Raw genomic sequence first — 25,739 nt, forward strand, 5'->3', positions numbered from 1 at the left:
AGGTGAACCCCTCAATCACCAAAGTTTGCTGATCAGAAGAGAAATCTTGTGGAAATTCTCATTATTAAATGGAAGCTGTGGCACTTCTTCTCAATGAATATATAAAAAAATGAGAATTCATAACATCAGATGCTATTAAATCTTGTCAAAGTAGGATAATTAAGAAATAATATATGTGATTTCAACAGATTTGCCAGCTCCAGATGTAGTGTTTCTGCTGAATTTATCTGCAGTGTTGGCTGAATTTCTAAAGCGCTGTGAGCAGAGAGACAGGGATCAGTTTTTACCTTACCTTAAAAAACAGAAAACTTTGAGTAATGCACATTTTACACTCCTGGAAAAGTTTACCCATATACTTTGCTTATTATCTTCAGAATGGTTCTCAGTGGACTATTTTTTTTAAATTCTAGCTTTGCTTTTTAAGTCAAAGCAGTGGCACAAACAAATTTTTAAAGGGTATAAAGTTTGCAATTTGCAGTCTAAATTGTACACATAGGTAAAGTATCCTCAAATATATTTTTTCTTGGAAGAAAGAAAACAGTAAAATAGCCATGTAATTAGCAACTGTCTCCAGATGGCTGTTTCTTTCCAGTATTTAGTGTTTTGATATCTTACTTTAAATTGTTTCTGTTTTAAAACATATCTAATTTAGAATAAGATATACAAAAAGCCCATTAGTATAAACTGTAATTTATTATGGTTTTGGTAGTCGGTGCCATGGAATAGGAAAAGTAAGTATCAAGTGTCTGCACTGTTTCCAGTGCAGAACAGTAGGGCTCAGAAACTCTCTGGGGCACAAACAGAGCCTCGTTATACAAGCTTAGTATCTAGAATCTAATCTCTTTGCATCAATTAATAAAATGGATGCTGGCTGACTTTTGTGTCATTCCCCTCACGTAGTGCTCAAGGAAGACATGCAAAAGCCATTTCGAATATAAATTTTTAAAAGTAATTATAGTGATCAAAGACCCATAAGATGACCTCAGCAAAGTACAAGGATACTACTGTTCAGGGATGTTCAGGTAAAAATGAGGCAGTAAGATGCTTTGTTTCACTCCCTCTGAAAAAATTTGTTTTGGTAGCACCCTCCTCTACAAACACTCCATGTTCTCTAAATTGAAATAGAAATTAAAATAATTCCTTCTTTCTACTTTAATGCTGCTCACCAAGTTGCTGAACTATACACAGTTCTTTTCTCTGTCTGTATTTCAATTTCCTTCCTTTCTTTCTTTCCTTTCTTTCCAAAGAAGGATTTATGCACTACTAACTCAGAAACTGAGGTTCATATGTTCCCATTTTCTTGTGTCTGGGACACTGCTTAGCAGCAGAGACTGCAAGGTCCAGTTACACTGGTCCTTAAATGAGGCATCTGTGTTAGCCTTCCCTGCCAGTTTACAGGAAACACTCAGAGCTGTTGAAGCTCAGGATAACCTCTGTGGATTATTGGAACTGATAAGCAATTTGAGCCTCTCACTTAGCAGATAAGAACAGCAGGATTTCTTTGGCAAAAATCATGTTGTTCAAAAAGCCCAAATTCCAGTGTCCTATTCCTTGCATTTATTTCTGCACTTTTTGAGTGTTTCTTGGAATTTCATTGCTGTCTCACCGGTTTCTAGATGGTCTTTCCTAGGTTTAATTCTATTGACTTACCCTTATGTTTTCCATCATGGAGGTCCCATTCTGACTTCTGTTGCTGTTTAAGGAAGAGCAGACAAAATTCATAGTCTGAAGGAAAACATGAAGGCTGTATGAAGATACACTCCTTACAGTATGGTGGCAAGAAGAGATAAGTCACTAGAAGATTATGATTTACTATTTCTAATAATCTTTTAAAATTTCTTAAATTGCACCAATCTAATCTTTAGTTTTACCTAGGCTAATGCAGCCAGGAAGCTTTATAAGTAGTTACTTATCTTGTTAAGACAGTGTCAGATGCTTGTTTGGAGGTACAATGTCATGTCTTCTTCCTTCTCCTCCTCCTTGTCTTCTTTCCCTTCCCCCTTTTTCCCCATCTTCTCCTCTTTTTCTCCTTCTTCTCCCTCCTTTCATAATCTAACCTTGCTCTCCTATATGAATAAGGTAAAAAATATCTAAATCACCAATGGTAAGCTTTATTAAAAAAATGAAATAAAGAGTTAACATTATGATGATTTTTTGTTTTAAAGTAACTTCAAAAGATAGCAAAACATCCATTTTAATAGGATATATTAGGAGGAAAGAATATGGAACACAATGATAATGGGTTCTTATGGTAATCATAGCAGTAAGGGTGAAAAAAGTATGTTCAAAGACTGCTCTAATTACAGGTTTTCCTCTGATTTTGGTATGAAGTTCCTAATGTGTTCTTCAAGCTGCACTAAACTGCAGATCCTGAATTCTGTACTTCTAGTCAGGGCAGCATTCACTGATAATGAAATGCTCCAATAGTGGTCTTTACATCAAAACTTTAGTGCTTCAGAGTACTAAATTATTATTAACTCTTTCAAATAATTGACTTTGCTAAGAGATCATTCTGAAGAGATACCTTGTTTTCTCAGGAAAGATTATGTTAATGTTGATATCACTGCTTATTCAAGTAATATCTGTCCTTTTCTTATAAAGCCCTTTTTAATAGTTATTGTAATTTTTTCACCAGATTCATGCTATTAGCTGATGATGTGTTGCACAGATGTGCTGTTTACATTTGTAAAGCATATGTGTGAGTCATCATTGTATATCTAAACTCCCTTCATCCAGAAACATTTTGTTGCTGACTTTTTTCTCTTTCTTTCCCCTCTCCTTTTTTTTCCCCTCTTGAAATCAGGGAAGCTATAATGTTTTATAATATATAATTTTTGAATTTAAAAAGTCAGCAGAACATTTCAGACTCTCATGAGTTAGTTAGGGCATCAGTGAGAATGATGTGCAGAGCAGATTGCAAAGTGATGGGTCATCATCACACTAGCCCTTTCAGCTTTATTGTCTGCTTTGCAGCATCAGTAATCTCATACAGTACTACATTGATATGTGCCATGATACCTTAAATCTTTGCAAGGAGAGCAAGAAGCAATCTGACGGGTGCTACAAAAGCAGTATTTCATTAAAGTAGATGTAACGATATCAATTTATATCAAATGGCAGTCTTGCCATTGTGGCGTTTGTTGCTTCAGACCTAGAGCTGGAAGTGATATTTCTGATTGAGGATAATAATTTTTATTTGTCTTTCTTTCAGAATGCAAGCAAGGTGAGTAAAAGAAGTATCTTAAAGTCATCAGTTTTGAGGGCACTTTAAATGCAAATTAATAAACCTGGTAATGACTAACTAACTTCCCGTGAGGAGTGAAGGTCATCCTTGAAGTTTAAAATTGTGATTTTCAAAATGTCTGTGTCCTTGGCAATTTTGGTAATTACTATAGAATCATAGAATGGTTTGGATTGGAAGGAATCTTAAAGATCATGTTGCTCCAAATGACCTGCCATGGACACCTTCCACCTTACAATGCTGCTCAGAGCCACTTCCAACCTGGCTTTGGACACTTCCAGGCATAAGGCATCCACAGCTTCTCAGAGCAACACATTCCAGTGCCTTTCCAACACCACAGCAAATAATTTCATCCTAATATCTAATTTAAACCTGTCTTATTTCAGTTTAAAGCCATACTCCCTTGTGCTATAATTTCCTGCCCTTTTCAAAAGTCCCCCTCTGGCTTTCTGCAGGCCACCTTTAGGTACTGGGAGGCCACAGTAAGGTCACTCCAGAGCCTTTTTCCTCTCCAGGGTGAACACCCCCCACTCCCTCAGCTTGTTTCCATAGAAGAGGTGCTCCAGCTCTCTATCTTCATGGCCCTCCTCAGGACTTGCTCCAACAGGTCAATGTCCATCTTGTTCTGAGGACCCCAGAGCTGGACACAGCACACCAGAAGCAGAATCACAAGGGCAGAGTAGAGGGGCAGGATCACTCCCTTGACCTGCTGGTCACACTTTTTTTTTGATGCAGCCCAGGATTCTGTTTGCTTTCTGGACTACAAATGGACGTTGCCAGCTCATGTCCTATCTCTCATCCACCAGCACCCCAAATTAAGCACTTGGATAATGAAGTGTCATTGGTTAACCCCAGCTGGCAGCTCAACCCCTCATGGCTACTAGCTCATTCCTTCCTCAGTGGGGTGGGGGAGAGAATTAGGAGAGGAGTCAGAAAACTCATCGGTTGAAATAAATACAATTGAATAGAGACAACAATAAATTAAAAATAAGAAACTCATTTTCTACTTCCCATTGGCAGATAGGAAAGTATTTAATCATGAATACTTGTGACTTGGGAAGACAAACACCATCACTCTGAAAGTCCCTTCTTCCTTTTTCTTCCCTCAGCTTTTATTTGTTCTTTTCCTTTCACCAACCTTTTTGGATAGGGGAACCCGATTTATGATAATTTACAGCACTCAGGGTTACTCTAAATTACTAATTCCTCATGTAACCTTACTGATAGGGGTTGATTATACTATAGGAGATGACCAGAAGCCAGGATGCTCTGGCATTCTCCCCTACAAGCCTAGAAATGGAGTAAATCACCCTGGGGAATTTCTGAGATCTAACTAGGTGTTTGGGACTGTCTTAGAGGCTACAGACTGTTTCAAATCTACCTGTACAATGTGATAGTGTAGTGAGAGTTATCAAGTTACTCATATTATGGAAAAACTAAATAGCTCTTTCCATGCAGTCTGACTGTAGGTGGACTCTTCTGTTCTACTCCCTTTGGAGTTGTTTCTTTATATCCATTTAGCTTGTTTGCCCCATTCTCCCCTTTAGGTCCTTTTTGATATTTTAGAAACAAGAAATGCACAAGATAACTTCATATGCCTTTGGTGACTTGCCTAATTAACCAGGACTTAATTTGTAGGGTGTAAAGAAAAGTGATCACTTTTAGGATGGGATCCAACTGATTAGTCTTTTAGGTTTATCCATTTTTGCAGGTATTTCCCAGAATCATTGTATCTCCATTCTATGGCAAGGGAAAGAATTAATGCTTTGTAACAGGCTCTAAAAAAATCAGAGAATATTTAGGAGTCAAGACAGATGCAGTTTTTGAAGCTGCACCATGGCATCATTCGTTCTCTCGCCCACAGAATTAGTCTTGTACATACAAAGTATCAGTGCTTATGTTACATGTCACAGAGTTTGGACTGCGAGGATGGTAAAGCTGCAGGTGTTTCTGGGGCTTAGGGAGAGTGCACAAATTATTGACTATAAGAGAAAGGAGATTCTCTTTTGACTAGAGTTTTCAGGGGAAGATTAGACACCTGACTTTATTAAGAAGGCATCTAGCTATATTTTGAAGGCAAAAATAAATATCAGCATTGTTTGCTCAGGCATCTTCAGAAGCTTATAATGCAACCCTCATTTGCCAAAGCAATTACAAATGTGTAAATGTGTGTAAACAATTGAAGTCAGTTTAATTATTCATATCTGTCATACACTTAACAGTTCTACAAGATTGACAAGAAAAGGGGTCCCTTGAGCAGGAGTATGTAATTAGGTCATTAAATAGCCAGATACAGGGAAATAAAGATGACATGGCCAGTTAAGTCTGATGGTTCCTAACTTTCAAATGTTTGGTGTGCAATCTGAATAATCTTCCAGCATTATGTATATTACATTTAGTATAGAATGCATAAATCTTAGTGAAGCTTCTTGCAGAGTCTATTGTTTCGTGCAATGAGAATGCCCTGGTTTTTAGGCTGTTTCAGTGAGAATGTCATAGTATTGTTCTCCCTCCACTATTAGGTGCATACAACTACGTTAAATTCCTTAGGCAACTATAACTCTATTGGGCACACACAAGCATAATTCTGGCTGAACTGTTTCAGCAGTTCTTGTGGTTTTCTTTATTTGAACTTCAAGATCTGTGAAATTTTAAAATGTTCATTTAATTTCTAGATTAAAGTGCCACCCTTGGTACCTCTGCTTTCCACTAGCACTTGACATTTCTTATCCCTCAGATTTAATAAAATGTTTAGTAGATCACTAAATAACCCTTACAATCCTTATAAAAATCTATGCATGTTTTACATCTGTGAATTTTAAAGCTTGTGCTATTTCTAGACATGGAGAAATGTTGTCACAAGGTGCTAAAATACCTACTGCACTGGATATCATCATAAGTATAGATTATAAAACTAGATAGAATTATATTTGTACACAAATAAGTATAATGAAAGTTCTTGACCCTTATCTCACAAACTGACTGAGTTCAATGTGCCTAGAACAAGCAGCTAATAACTTTATTTCAGAACGTTAAGGTTCCTTCAAAAATCTTTATTGAGTACTTCATAATTGTCTGACATCACATAATGACAAAGATAATGGACATAGATTTATGTGTGGTAGTAAGAAATTCAGTTAAATGCCTGCCATAGAAATAAATCTTTTAAAATATTATCAACCACTAATGTTTTCACTAATCTTTATCCATTGAAATTCTTGTAAGGAAATGCTTGTTAGAATTACTGGCCTTCTAAATTAATACAGCATATATTTAAAATAAATATTTTAAAGAAATAAGTATGTAACACATTCATTTGCAGGAACATTGAATTATCAGATTAAGGTGCAAATTATCACATAGATTAATTTTGTTGTACAATTTAAAAATAATTCCTTGTTATTTATTTCTCAATTAAATATGTCTGTGTTTAGAAAAATATTAGTTGGTCTTGAGTGCTGCTTTTTTTATGGTCACAGGACTTGTATAGGTCATAGGACTTGTATAGATGCAGTCCAGCTGCCTACACTCAAAAACAACTGTGAGCCTCCTGCTGTTTCTTCTTTCCGTGACTCTGCAGCTGTTAAATTCTTTCCACTCAACTCAGATATTCATGGCACCCTTTTTCTCCTCATCAATATCTTGATATTCTTTAAAACCATTTAATCTTCAGCAGAATAACCTGAAGTGACACTTCCTAAAGCTAGATTTCCTAGTCAGACTGAAAAATAATAGGCAGTTATACTGGTGATGTCTGAGAGCAAACACAAAATCCTATGCAAGCGTGCACATAAAATCCTTTTATGCATCTTAATCTTGCTTTGCTTTCTTGTTAAGACCAATGTGGCATTAATTTAACATCATCTGCTTTAGCAGAATTACTCCAGCGGTGTTCCACTCTAAATGAGAGCGGAATCTGGTCCACTCTTGACACACAATCTTAGTATATCTTGAAAAATGATGCTTTTTTATGGTTTGTCTAACCATTATACAATCCAGAGCCAGGAGAATCCCTGTTACCCAGACTGATAGTACTCACAGGGTTCAGAGGCACAAGGGAAGTTCCCACAGAGGACAGCAGAAGTAGAGATGATCTCACAAAGAAGCTATTTTTACATATGGTTTAAAAAGGTCCAAAAATCCTTCCCCATAATCCCAATAAATGTTATCTAAGCTACTAATGAGTACTGTGGGAAGGGTTTTTATGTTCCCATTCCTCTTTGGCTGAGTACTGGTTGCACAGGAGAAAAAAAACACCAAAAGGAATGATGAAATAAAAGTGGAACAGCAAATCTAATCCTATTCAAATCTAATCCTATTTCTCTTTGATATCATAATTTCCATTTGACTCTAGTTTTACTTTCCGCTTCTGCAATATACATCTTTCTCAGTATATTTCCCAATGAGCTGGGCAGTGACTTCTTGGCAAACAGTGAGCCACTGAAGTAGCAATGTCACTAGGAGACCAAGCAGGAAAGTGTCAGTGTTGCAGTGTTTCAATTGGAGAACTTCTGATGTCCTATTTTCACATGGCCGTGTCTGCAAAGGAAGGAAAGGAGATTCACTGGACAACAGTCCTACAAGACCTTTGTGTTATACAGAATTAAATTAGCAGTTTAACAAAGAAGTTTAAATTTATTCTAAAGCCCATATATTCTGTGTTCAGTGATGCATTTTATGGCCCTGTGTGCATGTTGGTGTGATGCCCAAGCATGGAGAGGTAGTTAGCTGTGGAAAAGACCTACTTAGCAAGAGCTAAAGGTAAACATTTGCTGAAGTAGAGTCAGATGTGTATGTTTGTAGATGTAATAGAACTGTTTGTGTGCTCAATGCTAGCGTATTTCTGCGACAATGTGTGATTTTTGCCAATTTTTAAAATAAATATGTTTTACATTGTTTTGTCAAGATGAAATGGGAATGTCAGCTTTAAGTAGGATGGTGCAAAAGTATTGTAAATCTTTAGCAAATCTTTAGCAGATGTTGCGAATTCATATTTTCTATTTGCATAGTTGAATCCACTAATCCCAAGAGCTGAACTATAATTTATATTCTACTCACTATTCTGCTGCCACATTGTCTGAGATGAGAAAGCTTAATTACAGGAAATATATGAATAAATAATCCAGGACTAAGACACACATATCTTCATTACTTCTTTTCTTCAGAAACTGAGATTCAGATGTCTAGAAAAGATTAAGGGTTGCAAAGCCTAATGCAAAAAACCTCATAAAACTCAGAAAAAAATAATTCTTCTAATTAATTTTTTTATCATCTGTCATAAGGTAGTATCTTTATCTGAGAAACTTGTCTTACTTTTTATTATTCAGTTTAAATTAAAACATCCTAAATGGCCACTTCTGCAAAGGTGTTTTGATTCAGTGGAATCAAATCAATAGTCATGACCCTCCCTCAAAAGTCTGCACTGAGTTCTACATTGGCCCAGTGACTGACTCACATTTGAGCCACTGTAAAATTTTGTCCTGGGGATATTCTGAGTATTCTTCCATATTTATTTCTTAATCCTAAATTTTGCTCTTTTATCACAGTTATGTGTCATTTATTATCACTCTTGAGTATATTTTCCTTTTTCCACAGACACATTAAAGCATGCTGCATATTTCCCTATGACCCCTTGTATGGGAAGTGAATTTTTAATTGTTGAAGTAAAAAATCAGTATATTTCACCAGAAAAAAATCTAGAGGTATATGTAAAAACAAGGTAAAAGTACAATTACTGGTCAGTTTGTTATAAGATCACTTTTAGCATTATTAGTTTTCAAAAATTGCTGTCCTTTTTTTTTTCCCCTTAATTTTTATTGGTCTGCAGATCTAGACACTTAAGACATTGTTTCTTGATATCAATTAAGATATTAAAAAATAATATGTTAGGCAGGTACTTTGAAGTTTTGGTTAATTGCCATATATACTTACTAATTGTTTCAGGTACATTGCATTTCATGCTCACATTTAGAATATTCTGATTTATTTCTGTAAGTCTCTGTGAAGCAGCCTTGGTGCAAAATTTTTCATAAAAAGGTGAACCTTATAATCTTATTCTGAATTTTTGTAGTCCTAAAAAAGAAGCCCCTAATGCAGTCTGTCTGATGTAATCTGTTCTTTCTAAAAGCATCATTTTCTTCTTCACATCCAAAGATATATTGTCTCGAAAATTTTTAATATGTGCTTTGGTTCTTAATATTTGTGCTCTATAATAAGATATTTATGTCATTTATATTGTACAGAGATTGACAGAATCACTTTTGTTTTCTTGGAAACTATAATAATCTATTTCCTCTTTTCTAATTATCTGGAATTTCCCATGTTCCTCATATTTCAAAAGTAATTAGGTTATTCCTTCACGAAAAAAAAAAGAATATAACAATGAGAAGAGGAATGAATGAATGAATATTTATCCTTTATATAAAGGTAACATTAATCAAAATTCCATCTTATTATTTGCTACTCACTGATTTTATAAGTTTTCTACTGAAAAATTTTCAGGCAATCTCTCTTCAGCAGATAGGCTCTCTGGATGTTTCAGCTTTCGCTTGATAGACTTTTCAGATAAAACCTTGCATAACCCACTCTTTCCATCCTCCCCAAATCTAAACAAACAAAACTAAAAATCCTGAGTTATAAGTATATAGTGACAAGTTTGGCAAAGTCCATTTCTTTTACATATTTCAGATATCAACAATTAATGATTTTCAAAGAAAGAGAAAAGGAAGTATAGAAAAGGGAAAAGAGACAATTTACTGAGACAGCACAACCTGAATGTTTATGATGGCAATTTTTGCATTTCTTCCAGCAGAAATATGGAACATAATTTAATTTTGATTGCTGCCTTTTTTTAACTACCTTTTGAATAGAACTTATTAAATCATACCAGTTTACCTTGGCAAACAGAGTACATTGTAGTAAGCAGAAAAAGACAAAATTAAGCTACAACATAATGAATTATACTGACAAGAGTGTCACTCATTTTTCCTTACATAAGTTGTGTTTGGATATTTAAAACTTAAAATTAGATAACTTATCACTCTTTAAAAGCAGTTACCTGCCAGCCATATGTGATTTTTATTTTTTAAGCAACAAGACAAAGACATGGAAAGAAGAAGCTTCCTTCAGGAAAGATTTACTTGTGGTGTTAGAAATTATCCTCTTACTGAGGACATTGGATTGCAGTCAGTAGCTACCTCTAATTTTATTATTTTTGGTGTTCCTTTCTTAATTAGGCAAGGGAGAGACTTGAGAATAAGAACAGCAAAACAACTAACTAACAAAAGTAGTTCTGTGGCTTCAGTCCAAAGTCCAAAGACATCTTTTACTAAGCTATTGATTTGGAGCTGCTTGTTTTCCTGCCCTATGTACTTGCCTTTTTTTTTTTTTTTTTTTTTCCTTTAGAGTCTTCTGTCACATTGTGCTATTGAAATTGAGTGAGTTGTGTTTATTCCAGTGCTTAAAGATTTGCTGTGCATACAGAACTGGGAGTACAGCCCTACAGCCCAATTGTGCACACTCTGTGTAAATCAAATAATGTGCTGAGCCTTAGAATATTGCTGTGGGTTACTGTGCCATAACCTGAATTGCAGAATATTCTGTCTTGGGGAAAAACAGCCTGCTGGATCTTGTCAGCTGTGCACTTAGGGAGGTGAGAGAGAAAATGATTAGATAACACCCTTATCTGTGAAGACCCAAGAGAACAGAGTTTTCCCTATTCACAAGCTATTGGCAGCAGTATCTACTCCAAACAAACAAAAAAATTCCCTGATAGAGCACATCATTCAGAAGCAAAGGAAGAGAGGTCAAAGCACATTTCTGCAACACCAGAGAATCCTGGCCAGTCTGTACATGCTCACAGTGTGAGCCTGTCTAGCCAGAATGTCTTTCTTCTGTTTATGCTTCTGAAAATGACAAGTTAGGACAAGGAGGGTTCTAAAGGAAAAAGCTGAGGAAAATGGATCTTCTCTCACACTGATGTCATGTGGATGGGTACTGGAGAGACCCTCCTTCACCCTGATAGTAATGTTCACTGTCTCAACTTGTAACTAGAAGAGGTTTTGCATTTACTTCCTTATCAACAGTACATTAGTCTTGGCTTAGCAGTGGAGTGGTGGTGATTCAAATTAATCCTTTAGACCTCCCTGTTTTGTATTTTATTTTGGATCCCTTAGTGAATGAATTGCTCTGGCTAGCCATGAAATACTGGGGATTTTTAGCTGCCTGGCTATGAAGGAGATTCACTTTGTCTGATATTAGATGTCTAGGCTGGAGGCAAGAGCATCTTTATACTCAGTGGAAAGACATGATGGTCTTACAGTGCACAGTTCACCTAATCTATTGTAAACATCAATATTACAGTGAGGAATATGACACCAGAATACTCTATTCTACTAAATCTTAAGAAAGTCTAGACAAGTGACTTGTCAATCCAAGTTAGCTGAAATGTATTTCACAGGAATAAAGACTTTTTTTAGCAAGGTAGCACTGAATATGCTTTCTAGATTACTTAGGATCCTCTCTAAACATTCTGCATTATCTGCTGGGGGCAAAATGTGTGACCTATCAGGTGGGAAGAAGCCTGGTACTTAATTGGGTTCATTCACTTCAGAGTAAACTAAGGCTGGAGTGCTAGGGGACGAATTCGCTGTGAGGGAAAGTTTCAAAGACTCCCTACATTGCATTTCCCCAGAAGCAAGCCCCATTGTTGCAAGTAATTCAAGTTTATTTATACAAGCTTGCACCATAATTTCAGTATTCTGTGATATAGTAATTTCTGTGATAGAATAAATTATGGAAAAATATAAGTTCTTTTGCTCATCCTGAGAATGATTAAATTTTAGATGATATTAAATTATTGTGTCTACATAGAAACACAAGGTCAATCCACAGTAAAAAGTATCTGATACCCAAAAAGTATTTTGCATTTTGATAATAATGTCACACTTGTAAGTTTTTATTTCTTTCTTTATATTTTAGTTCATTGTCAATTTAAAGAAAAAGGCTTTAGTTTTTTCCCTCATTTAAAACTAAGTACAGAAGCTTATGGTTAGACCATCCCTTCTGTCCAGAACAAATGTGGGCTCCCACCAACAGGTGTAGTCCTCTTATTCCATTCATTCAGGAACTTCCATTAATTCCCTGGCATTGACACAGGTATATGCACAACTGGACAGAAAGTCAAATTGGGGCACAATTATGGCTGAAAAATAGCTGCAAACTTTGTGTTGTTTTTATCTTTATACAAGATGAAAATGGTTGATAACAGATGATAACACAGGACATAAAGGTACTTTTTCATTTTGGGTGCTTGGCCAGTAGATTTGAGCCAGTGCTAGGACAAATAAGGAAGATCTCTTAGACCCTCTGTTACTCGCTGCAGGGCGAGTAGCTCAGTCAGACAAGTAGGTATGAAGGTGAGCCTCCTCTCAGGCACCTAAATGAAAACATCCAGTCTGCACTTCTCCTCTGAGTCCATCTGTGGCCAGTGGAGAAAGGCACCTCCAGAGGGCAATGTCTTCTCATTTTATCAAAAATATCTAGAATGCATAGAACAACTCACCCTGTGGAAATACCTGTCTTTACAGACTGTTTTGAGAACAAGGTGACTAACTCAGGCTGGGACCACAGCTTTTCAGTATCCAACATAGGGAAAGTAGATCATCTTCCAAATGTCCTGCTGTATTCACAGAGGAAGATTATGGCAGAGTTAAATTTCCATAGCTTCCTCTTTCTCTACTACCATAACCCATCCTCCTTTTCTAAGATAGAGCTTGCTTTAACAGATAGAAGGGGATTGTGAGATGTGATTAGACTTCCAGGATAATGTGGTGGAATTTCAGAGACTTTAAAAGCTGGAGGAAAATGGTGGATCATTTTTGTCTGGCATCCTGTATAATACAGATTATAAGGAATGTTTGGCTATCCTTGAATTCGATCATTTTCATGTCTTTAAAGAAAACTTGAGCCACACATAGAACTTCAACCTTTTAAATTTTAATTTGTTTTGGTTTTAGGAGAGAAATATGTTTCTTTCAGTTTCTGCTGAAAGGGAGTTTCAGGCTGACCACTTTTGCAGTTGCTTCTTCATGCATTGTGAGTCAATGCTTAGTCATGAATCTTCACTTCAGTCAGCAGTTGCTAAGCTTTCCAGCAGTTGTTTCTCTAACACCTCTTATTTCTCATTACTTCTAAGAAAAGACTGTTGATACAAGTAGGGAAACAAAGTGACCCCAGCCTTAATAGAAACCTGAAAAATAAATGTCCTTGTGACCATGCAGCTAGTTGAATATTGGGAAAGTGCTATCCCTGGTTTTCTAATGCTAATCTGGAGTGTTGAGACTAAATACAAGAATCTGTGGTGAAGTTTTGGACCCTTCTCACCACAGAACAGTTCCTGGGCATAATTGGGGAGCTAGGACAGGCTGGTGACCAGACAGAGAAGGCGGCTTAGACATGGTTACACTCTGTTGGAAGGGGACAGAGTTTACTAGTACAGAACAGATTATATAATGTTACATGTATAAATAAATCATCAGGCTAGGGTTTTTCCAGATGGTTTCTATGCCATAGAAGCAGTCCCTCTCACTTTTCATTTACTAGTGTAGACTTAGCAGGACTGCTACCAGACAAGACAATATTTCCAGACTGCAGGAGCTGAGGTACCCAAAGGTCTGTGCAGCTACACCAAACTAGAAGTCTAGGTGAAATCTGGTCTTACAAATTTCTATAATTTAACTGTAGATGTTGCTTCAGACTCGCCACAGCTTCTGGGACAATTGAGGACCCTGGAGTCATTCTAGCACTGCAGCTTTGCCTACCATGGTGTGTGAAAGGGGTGCCAAGACAGCACAATTTTGGGTTGTAGCAGTGATATAGGTGAATTCAGCTGTTAAATAAATAAATAAATAAACTGTCAGGAAATGTAATTAGCACACAAACTTCAAAACTTCTCAATTTCACTGGGAGTTCAATCAAAAGTGACACATATGCAAAGTGTATATCCTTTTCAAAACCTGGTTTTTGTAATGAAAGACATTCTGACTCATTACATGCAGTCAGATCTAGACAAAGGAATACCTCCAAGAAAGTATAGCAATATTATGTAGCATTAAGATGTATAAAATTCATCCATTTCTTTAATAATAAGTTACAATAAATTTAATAAGTGGACAGTGAAAATTTGAGTTTTATACTTTATTAGACTTTGTATTACTTAAGTTTCCTTCCTTGATCTTTTTATCTGGTACATCAAAGAGCCCTTTAATATCCAGCATTTTCTGTCTTTGAAGGTACTCAATGCTATAATCAAGTCTACTCTTGAACTTCTTTCCAGTAGTGTAAACTGATCCAGTTCCTGGAGGTCTCTTTGCTACATGACTTTCTGTTCAAAATAAAAATTTATTTCAGATTGATGAAAATAATTTTTGTCAATGTCATTTTCTTATGAATTACTCCTTTAGAGGCATAAGTTGTATGACACATACTGAAAACATATTTTCCTCCTTTCAATGACCCAGTTCAGTCCCAATGATCTTCACTCTGGAGGCTTTTCATTCCTTCGGCAGTGATTTTCAGTGAGGCATCCAAAGAACTGACAGGAAGCAAATTTGGGTTTTAGGCATCACTTGTTATTAACCAAGGTCATGTCTAAAAATATTCAAGATTTTGTGTGATTTGCCTTCTTGTTTTCTTCACCCTGATCAGAATCCCAGCCTTCTAGTTTGGATATCAAAGATTTGAGAGTCAAAGGAAAAACTGACAATTTCTACAAAATGTCAATCAGACCAACACTAAAGTAACTACTTCTGCTGATTTTTCTAGGTATAAAGATTTGGCTGATACAGCAGCAGGAGAGAAGAAGAAGTTGAGTGCCAAGGAGAGATGTCATCTTGTTCTTCAGCAGTGTAAATTACATGGCTGGCAGGTTTGTGATCTACAAAGCAATTAAAATATCATTCTTTAAACAAGCTAGCTGAGTCATTTCCATTGGTGGCAAGCCACCACATCCTTTGCAGCAGTGTATTTTTTGCCATTTAATATATGCTTGGGTAAATTATAAAACTAATTTTCAGAGTTTTATGAGTAGCTGTGATCATTGTGTCAAAAAATCTGTGTATTCTTGTGGGAAGAAAAAGATTCAATTAACCATGCACAATATGTAAATTTTTATCTAGATTTTTTAAGGTATTTATTGTATACATTTTAGTGGTTGAATGGTTCCTGAGTAACCTTACGTATTTTATTTCTTTAAAATCCTAAATGCTCTACTGTCATAAGACGGCAGACTCAAAATCAGCTAATTAGGATTTCCCAGGTAGTCAGTGCATTTGTAGGTGTCAGCATGCTGATACATAGACCCACCAGAGAAACTGAGGTTGCCATATATCAAGTAAAGTTTTTTAAAAAAAATTTAAAGTACCAAACACTAAACAGGAAACTATCAGCTCCTTATCTTGTCTCCTTATCCTATTTATATCATATAATTCTCAACAGTATGAAGACTTCAAGGTGGATGTCTCCATTTGTCCAGAATACTCAGTTATCTGCTTTGGATAGCTTTGTAATTGAGTAGGACTGATTTCTTTAATATGTGCATTTTAAAAAGAAAAATGTGTTTCTTTGCACAGTATAAAAGCTATTGAATAGAAATGAAACTTTCTGTGGCTTCACATACAGACCACTCCTGCAGGCAGCGAGAGCTTCAGATTGTGGCCTTTTTCCAGCCTAGCAGGACTGAAATCTGTTCCACAAGAGAGCATCCAGACCAATTTCAGGGATAGTTCTGAAGTTAAGGGTTTGGACAGTGGTTAGGGCATTCCTATAGGCTTCTTCAGTTTAAAGGATGATGTCTTCTAATTAATGTATGACCTCTGAGTATTAAGATGCCCAGGAAAGTTTCTGCAAGCTGTTCATAAAGGCCAAGGGCTAAATCAGAATGTGTGCTATGGGTATTTCTCAGTAGCCCAGATTCCTCAGTAACAACAGGAACAAAAATAGGCCCCACTAGGCTGGGAGCACACATGCATGATCACCTGCACTCAGACATATAATAAAATTTTTCTTTAATTAAAAATACTGTTTAAAGCCACAGTTTAGCCACCAAGCAAAGCAGAGGACACATATAGCCCCTTTCCCTCAATAAAGACTAATACTAAAATACTCAATAAAGATAATACTAAAATAGACTTGCTTTTCCTACCCAGGTTTTGTAAGTTTGCTCTGATCTATATTCTGCATCACTGGCACAAGGTTCCCTATAAAAAACCCCCAATCATTAATAACTAGAAGCTGGACCTTCACTTACAAGTATGTGGAGATGAGAGAACCCCTCACATTTAGAACTTACGTGGGGATACAAGGGTGACATTGGACAAAAGCTGTGTAACAATAATTGCATAGTGTGCTCCAGTCACAAAACACAGAGCAGAATGCCTATCAAGTTTATTTCCCTGGAGAAGAACCATTGTCACAGCACAGGAAAAAAAGCAGTTGGTCATCAGTGAAAGTCTAGAGCTCAAGATTTGTGATTCTGTAGTGACAGGCATTTGAAAACAAGACTGAAACCTAGGAAGACAAAAATTTTATGAGAAAATTGCAAAACTGAATCCTTCCATCATGCAGAGGACCGAAGCTTTTGATCTCAAACAGATTTTAAAAGTTCTGACTCCAGAATCTCATTAACTCCAGAAGAAGTCAGGTGTGCAAAACTACAGCAGTAAATAATGCATTATCCCTCAGACCAGAAGGGCACAAAACTCTTCAGAGACACTGATAAGTTAAATGGAATGGGAGGGTTTGGGGGTGAGAGTTATACCATTGTCACTCAGTGACTAAGAAGCACATGACAACAGACTAAGCTGCAAGGAACAAGGTTTGGAAAAATGAATGACCTTCTCTGTACACCTTTTTCAAGCCACAAAGAGGTATAAAAAGAAATGGAAGGATGAAAAGGGTAGAAAAAAATTTAAGAAAATTCACTCCAAGTCAAATTTCTTAAATATTCAGTGAATACCAGCTTGGTACCAACCTATTCTGTATAGGTGATAAAAAACCACATACCCAACTATCAGCAGTAGTGACTAATGTCTGTGTCACATAATCTTTCTCTCAATTATCTTTTTGATTCATTTGACTAATCATGAAAGTTGAACTTTAAATAACAATCTAAACGAAGAAGCTTACACAATCTGCATTTGTCATGGGTGCTCTCCTCTATGCTTTTACAGCAGAGGACTCTGCAAAAAAATATTTAAAAGGTAGAAAGAGGGATAAGGAAAGGAACGACAAAAGGAATTAGGAAGCAAGGATGATGTCAGCTAGCAAAGTCAGAAGAAAGGAGTCATCTGTAGTGCATTACTAAAAATCATCCAAAAAAGCAGGGGGTTACACATATAACCAGTTTATTCAGCCACTGTTGCCAGCAGTAAGTACTTCAAATGAGTCACTGCTGGAACTGAAAATCTATTTGTTGCAGGAGTTAATGAATAAATCAAAAATTGTCTTCCCCAAAATGTTACATGCACTTCCCTGAAGAGCTATTGCAGATTCAGGTAAAAAAATGAACCAAAAAGATATCTAAAATACCCTCATCAAAGATGATGATATTTAGGAGAAAGCAACACATCTGAAATTAATCTCCAGCTTATATGTCATCATCAGAGGATGAAGTTGCTAATAAGCTCAAGAGGAGAGGGGGGAAAAAGAAAGATATGGACTTTTTAGCTGATTGAATCTGGATGATACTTTAAACTTTCTTCTGACAATGTACCTCACCATCCCATTTTGAGAAACGTGATATTAACCTGGGGCAGGGAAAAGTGTTCTGAATTAAAATCCCTGAAAATGAGTAAAGAAAATATTATCTTTGTATTTATTTCCTGCTTGACAGTTTCTCTGTTCCTTCTCAATAAGCTGTGTTTGAAGAGTGTTTTATTAACCTACAAAGCAACAAAGCTCAGACCCTACTCACAGAACATGTTCTTTCTTCTCTCGTAAATCTGCAGTCTGTTTTCAAATAGACAAAAAGTGCAGAAGATCCAATACCAGGGTCCAATTTTAGTTTATTTTCTACTCTTTAGCAAAGCATCAGAGCAAACACTATTAATTGGCCAATGTCTTGTGCTTGCTTCATCAGCTTACATGTTAGAATCAAGTATTTATTATCATAGAATAATTAGGGCTGGAAAAGATCTCCAAGATCACTGATTTCAACCTTTGACCATCACCACATCAACTAGACCATAGCACTAAGTGCCATGTGAAGCTGCTCCTTGAACACTGCCAGGGATGGTGTCTACAACATTACCCTAGGCAACCTGTTCCAATACTTCATCACCCTTACAGTGAAAAAATTCTTCCAAATGTCCAATCTGAACCTCCTCTAGCACAGCTTGAGGCCATTTCCTCTTGTCCTGTCACCAGCTGTCTGGGGCAGAGGCAGACCCCTACCTTGCTGCAACCTCCTTTCACTGTAGGTGTAGAGTGATAAGGTCTTCCCTGAGCCTTCCTTTTTCCAGGCTAAACAATGGAAGCTCCCTCAGCTGCTCCTCACAGGAGCACTCCAGATCTTTCACCAGTTCCATTGCCCTTCTCTGGACATGCTCGAGAGCTTCAATTTCTCTGTTGGAGTAAGGGGCCCAGAACTGGAAACAGAATTTGAGGTGTGGTTTCACCAGTGCTGAGTACAGGGGGACAATCACTTCCCTGGTCTTGCTGGCCACACTATTCCCCATGAAGGCCCAGGCTGCCATTGGCCATCTTGGCCATCAGGGCACACAGCTGAGGGCTTGGCCATCAGGGCACACACACACACATCATATTCAGCCAGGTGTCAACCAGCATTCCCAGGCCTTTTTCTGCTGGGCTGCTTTCCAGCCATTCTTACCCAAGCCTGAAAGGCTTTCTGGTGTTGTTGTGGGCAAAGTGTGGCCTCACATTTGGCTTTATTGAATGTCATACCATTGGTCTTGGCCCATTGATCCAGCCTGTCCTGATGCCTCTGCAGAGCCTTCCAGCCTCCTAGTAGATCAACACTCCAACCCACCTTGATGTTTTCTGCAGACTTACTGGGGATTGTTGCAGAAGATGAAACAAGAAGGCTTTATAGGTACAATTGCCTAGTGAGGGGTTAGGAAAGTGCAGAGAATGCGAGCCAGATTGAGATAAAAACGAGCTTTGAGATGACAGACCTTGGTTGCTTAGAAGCTGGTGGGCAGTGGTGTAGCTGGTGGAAGATAACTCCTTTTTTTGACCGAGAGACAAAGCAAAGGGTCAGATATGTTATAGTTTGGCTTGGTTTAGTTAGGGATTTTAATGAATGTTAGTTAGGTTGGTTCTCTGTACCCCTATTTTCCCTCACAATGATCTGCTCCAAGCTGTCTACCATGGGAGCTCTTACATGTCAATCTTGTAGCCACTCCCTGATTCTTCTTGAAAGTTCTGTGTCAATCACCCCACCTTTGCAATGCTATTTGTCCTGGAACAGTGTACCCACCTCTGTTATGTTCTCATAGGTTGTTATGTTTTGTGTCACTCCCCCGTTGTCTGTCCCTTTTGGGCGAGGGGGTTTTCCACCCCTGTCCGCCTGCCCCCTATTTAACCCAATGCTTTCTCTGTCCCGTCGCCATTTTTGCCTTGCATTGCGCTGGGAACAGTCGCTCCGACCACCTCTGCGACCACGCGGGAAATAAATGTTCTCAGGCTCGCAAGCAAAGTGTGCCTCTCTTATCCCTTCGCTTCCTCTCAGCGTGAAGCTACCAAAGCTGCTAACCCACGCCGGGACGCTTCGCAAACCTGGAGTGCCCATCCACGTGGCAGCTACAGTCTCTGCAAGGGCAGCTCTAGCTGGGCTTTCCAGCTGCTTGAGGCCGTAGCAGGTAAAAGCCACACAGATAAAGTGTTCTGTCTCATTCCTCAAAAATGTAGAGTTTATCTCACACCTGTAACCCTCCCCTAAAGTATGATGTATCTGTAATCCCACTGGTCCAAAGTCCTTTTCCGCAGCCACCTTCTAGCCCCCTTGATAAGGTGTACCCGAGAAGCCGGGGCCAACTTCTTTTTCTTTTTCTCCATCTTCTTCTTCTCCATCTTTTGCCTCCCTCTCTCTTGGAACTCTCTCACTATCTCGCTCTGCCCCCACTCCTTGGGGCCTGCTTCAGGCTGCGCCTGGCAGTTCCGAGCAGAGCCCCCACAATAAACCATATATCCTAAGACCAGGCTCTAGAGATCTCTCACGTCCATCTGTCCTGACCGTCCTGGACCAGCGCAAGGCGCAGGGGGTAACTCAATCCAAACCATTGATAAAGATGTTAAACAGGACTGGTCCCATTACTGAGCCTTTGGGAGCCCCACTAGTGACTAGCCACCAAATGGATGTGGAACCAGCCACATTCACCACCACACTTTGGACCCAGCTGTCCAGCCAATTTTTAACCCAACAAAAAGTGCACCTGTCCAAGCCATGACCTGACAGCTTTTCCAGGAGAATCTGTTGTGGGAGACAGTATCAAAGGTTTTACTGAAGTCCAGGCAGACAAACAACATTTCCCTCATCCACTAGACAAATCACCTGTTGTGAAAGGAGATCAAATTGGTCAGACAGGACCTGCCTTTTCTGAATCCCTGCTGGCTGCTGATTCCCTGATTGTCCTGCAAGTGCTGCATGGTGGCACTCAAGATGATCAGTTCCATAATCTTCCTTGGCACTGAGGTCAGGCTGACGGGCCTGTACTTTCCCAAATACTCCTTCAGGCCCTTGTTGTATATGGGCACCACACTGACCAAGCTCCCATTGTCTGGGACCTCTCTGGTTAGTCAGGACTGATGATAAATGATGGAGAATGCCTTAGCAAGCTCTTCCACCAGCTCCTTCAGTATGCCCAGGTGAATCCCATCCAGTGCCCTCTGAGTGTCTGAGTGGGACAATAGGTCACTAACTACTTTTTCTTGGGTTACAAGGAGTCTGTTCTGTTCCCTGGCCCTGTCTACCAGCTTAGGAGGCTGGTTGCCTTGAAAATACCTAGTTTTTCTGCTGAAGACTGAGGAAAGGAGGACACTAAATACCTCTGCCTTTTCCTCTTTGCATCCAAAAAAGGATGGAGATTTTCCTTGGGCCTGTTTTTTTTGTTACTATATTTATAGAAACAACTTTTATTATCTTTCCCAGTGTGGCCAGATTGAGACCCAGATGAGTTTCTGCCTTTCTAGACCTTTTTTCTACGTGACCTAGTGACAACCTTGTACTCTTTCTAAGTTGCCTGGCCCTTCTTCTGAAGGTTGCAAGCTCTCTTTTTTTTCCCTGAGTTCCAGTGAAAGTTCCCTATTCAGCCAAGCTGGTCTTCTTCCCTGCTGACTTGTCTTTGGTCACGTAGGGACAGAAGTGTTGATAGCTTTATAAAATGTTGCTGTTCCTTGGGTAAACTGAGCTGGAGATAACTAAACTAGGACAATAAAATAGTGGTTTCATTGAAGCTGACATACCATGCAGTTTCAGTCATGCACTTAACATAAGTACTGGAATTATGAAAGTGCAGAGCTACTAATGAAAGGCAATTTTTGCATCTTGACTCTGTGTGCAGTCTTGATAAGGTATTCTTTCAGCTTAAATATATACTTGATCAGTACAAGCTTAGCTACTTGCTGTGACTTTTAAGCACATCTGATGTAAGAGAAAATTAGATTGCTAAATCAAAACAAACCATTTTTACTCCAGGCACAGAGAAAGTAATAGACTTGTTTAGCCCCTGGAGAAGTCAGTGAGATGATATTTAGTAACTTTAGAGTTAAATTGAGCAGAAGTACTGACTATATCATGTAAAGCAGAAGAATCTCCTGTACCCCAGAATATGTGAAGGTCTTTATATTAGAAAATCCCCATTTTCAGTGCTTTGTTCATTTATTGTAACACACTGATGGATTAGCTAAGCAAAACCTACCGTCCCAATTGCATGACTTAATTTGCAAACATTATCATGAGTTGGGAGAAGTATGGGCACAAACAGTCCTTGGCTCTTTTTACTGACATAAGGAAACTTTCATTTGTTTGGATTATCATTCATCACACTGTTAAGCTTGCAAATATAAATTCAATAAAAAAGAGTTAGCTGTTAGCTCATTGCTTACTGAGCTTTCTCATCAAAACTTGTAGCTCTACATTTTGTTTAGCTAAGGTCAGTAGTCTACAATTAACCCTTCTGAGTTACTTCAGATGGAGCTTGCTGAAATGCAAACAACTAGTATCATACAAGAAGACAAAGAAAACATCAATTTAATTTGCTTTTACTAGAAAGTGCATCTGTTAAATACAAGAACTGCAAAGGTCAGACTTCACTAAAATAATATTTTAGCCTTTAACTGCTAGAAATGCTTATCTGGTTAAAAGATAATAATCCTTAAAAACTTCTAATAAAACCTTTGTCTTAGTTTACCTTTCCAATATTCAGCCTGCTTCCTCTAACCCACAATGATTCCTTCTTATCAGTAGCTTTGAATTTTGAAAATAAGAGATCACTGATTTTGTCAAAGAATAAAGTCTTAAGTTTCAAATGGGATTATCAGGTAGACTCATCAGGTATGGAATAAGCAGTACAGGAGAGCCAGTTGGAATGTTTTAATGAAGATCAAAATGAGGTAATTGCTTGAGATAGATGCTGTGTTAGTGCCAGTTCACACTTTCACAACTACAAACATTGCTGAAGCTGTTTCAGGGGCCAGCAATGTCTGTGGAGAAATTATCTTTGCCAGTGAGGAGCTGTATTATCAAACTTGCAGTCATGAGTGTTAAAACAGAGAAGAAGTCCTCAATATAGAGAAATCCCAGAAGTCCATTTAGAGATCTTAAATTCTTCTAACACTTCTAGAACTGCAAAGGGAAAACAGTCTGATCCACAGCTCTTACCAGTCAGAGAAAAAAAATCATATTTTATTACTGTTCTATGGGTGTTTAATTTATTGGATTTGATAGAGCTGTCCTTAAGTATTTTTAAATTTCAATATAATATTAGCATACTAATTGCTATTTTTTGAGAAAAAATGTATTTATGATTAAATAGCAGAATGTAGAACATAAGTGGCATATGATTAAATCAGAGGAATGAGCAGAAGTGTATGAAATCATACATATGTAAATTATGCTTAGTTCAGAGAATCTTTTCAATTATTTTTTAAACAGAACTGTTTATTTTGGCTTAAAGTGGTCATGCTACACAGATTGCATTGTACCTGATATGCTGAAGTACTGGAGCACTTTGCAAGCAATCCAATATATAAGGGATTCTTAACTTTTTTTTTCCCTCAAGTAGGAAAATTTTAGACCTCATAAATTTTATGCTAGTGCATTCATTTTTTATTTAGTAATTTTAACTGCAGTCAATTTCCTGTTTGTTTTGAATATCTTACTTTAAAAGTCAATTGTCTTTTAGTCAATTATTAAACAAAATCATGGGGGCTGGAGTCAGGGGGGCCATACTAACAGAAATTATTCAAACACAAGCATTTATTTTTCCCTCATACTTTGGATTATATCAGTAAAGTGATATTGTCCCATTATATTTTTTTTTAAACTTGTCACTCCCTTAAATATTGGAAATAATTTGCTAGTTGCAGAAACCACCAAAGAGTGACTTTCTACCTCACCAGTACTACCAAAAGATTGACCTGCACCAGACACTGCCCACAAGCTCACTCACTGACTTTGTGCCACACTAGACAAACCCATGCTTCCCTTCAGCCAAGGAATAGGATGGATGGTTGACTTTGATCTCAGAATGCACACAAGCTCTCACTCTTTTAACATAAAGCTCTATTTTTAGTTCATATTTCTATGGAAAATATTTTTCCCTCTAGAATATATACCTCCCTCTCTCCATCCATCTTTCAGGTTTTGCTTAGTATAACTAGTCTTGCTAACTCAATTTTCTTTTTGATATCTTTTGCATCTCAGATCTGGATCCCATGTCTTCCTCTTCCTCTCTCGCCTCCCACCTCTCCTGCCTTTTGACACTTTCCTAGATGCTTTGCTTCATATTTGGTCCCAGTCTTCGTCCCTTATTTGTCTGTGATTAGTTTTCCAGTCTCCTGCCTTAGGATTTCCTCTCTGTACCACTGCTCTCTACCTGTCACCTGTTGCCTGTATTCTCATTCATACCAAGAGACCTTTTTCTATTCTATCTTCTGAGTTCTGAATAAGTGGTTTGCCTCAGTTTAGGAGTGAGATCATAGAGCAGGCCTGGGGAGGCTGTGGGGAGGAGGATATTCCACCACATTTTGGTGCTGTGTGTTTCTAGAATTCTGAAAACTAGAATGACATATCCGGTAAATACCGAGATCCCATGAGATAAATTGGGGTAGGGTTTCGCCTATTGAGTGTTTCTTACATGCATCTTATATTTCCTAATTACTTCCTTTCCATTTCTGTAAGGCAGTTCTTCATTTTGCCTTACAAGTATGAAGAGCTGTGAGGTTTGTACAGTTTAGGGAAAAGGAGTGACCATTATTCTGCCCCTTCCCAGAGACCTGAATGACAGGCTTTCTCCCTAAAGTTCAGCTCTTGACAAGAATGTATATAAATGCTTGATATACCAGACTACTCACATACTTTATATTAAGGCCATAAAGTATGCTAAAATGTAGGTTTATTCAGTAGGTACCACAGTGCAATGTCACTAGTTTACAAAGAAGGACTATTAAAATGTATGAAGCAAAGCAGAGAGAGTAAATCTTTAAAAATAAAATTTCAGTCCTTCAAAATCAATGCCTTGTGTTTGTAATTATAATATTATTGTAGACATGTACACTGCAAGAAGACACATTTTACAATAGCATTAAGGCTTTTTTCTAAATTTCATTAATGCTCAGTGAAAATGTGTGTCATTGTGTAAAATATCATTAGACTATAGTTCTCTGTCTTTTGTAGGTAGCTATTTTGAAAGTACTGCTAGAAACACTCAGCACTCCCACAAATTGCCTTTTTTAAACTAAAGAACAGCTTTACAGATTCCCTTGACACCTATTAAGCATGAGCTAATACTGCCTCCATGACACCTACACACAATCTCAGCATCCATTCCATAGTTTTGAATGTCTGTACTTTTACATCCTACACCTTTTCTATAAAATTAAAAAATAAAAAATAAAAAACAATTTTTTAAAAAAAATTTAAAAAAGAAAAGAAAAAAAAAAAAAAGAAGAAGAAAGAGAAAGAACAGCTCCCTCCCCCAAAAAAGAAACCAAAAAATCTGGCCTGCAGCAACGATTGAAGCTTTGGTAGTCATGAAAGACAATTTTACTTAGTTTTTAAAAAATGTGTCATTTTGAAAAATAACATTTTAAACCCTAATGCTTTCCTAATTAAAATAACTATTACTGCAATTCACAGATGGTTTACTATACAGGAGTCTGAATGACATTAAAATTTCAGACTCAGATTGAGAGCACTTTGTTGTCCAGAAAAAATATTGAAAAGTGAATGTTGTAGTGGAAGAACATTTGAACTTTTTTT

The 25,739-nt window shown here is 37.6% G+C and overlaps 1 protein-coding gene and 1 long non-coding RNA gene across 10 annotated transcripts in view; one reads left to right on the plus strand and one right to left on the minus strand.

Annotated features, from left to right (window-relative positions):
• The window catches only part of MYO16 (myosin XVI), a 366,678-nt gene that overhangs the window by 280,678 nt on the left and 60,261 nt on the right, over positions 1-25,739 (plus strand). For all 8 annotated transcript variants that reach the window (XM_068180129.1, XM_068180127.1, XM_068180124.1 and 5 more), the window contains one exon: positions 15,065-15,167. In XM_068180129.1, coding sequence (XP_068036230.1) covers positions 15,065-15,167 — 103 coding nt within the window. The remainder of the gene's footprint in view (positions 1-15,064; positions 15,168-25,739) is intronic.
• LOC137468410 (uncharacterized) overlaps positions 1-25,739 on the minus strand; it is a 77,246-nt gene that overhangs the window by 19,070 nt on the left and 32,437 nt on the right. Inside the window, exon 2 of one of the 2 annotated variants that reach the window (XR_010995920.1) lies at positions 15,056-15,176. The exons of the other annotated variant lie outside the window; for it this stretch is intronic. This is a non-coding gene — a long non-coding RNA (uncharacterized lncRNA). Of the gene's footprint in view, positions 1-15,055; positions 15,177-25,739 lie in introns of those variants that run through there. 2 annotated transcript variants of the gene reach the window in all.

Source organism: Anomalospiza imberbis, chromosome 2 (genome assembly GCF_031753505.1).
Source record: "Anomalospiza imberbis isolate Cuckoo-Finch-1a 21T00152 chromosome 2, ASM3175350v1, whole genome shotgun sequence".
Lineage (NCBI taxonomy): Eukaryota > Metazoa > Chordata > Aves > Passeriformes > Viduidae > Anomalospiza > Anomalospiza imberbis.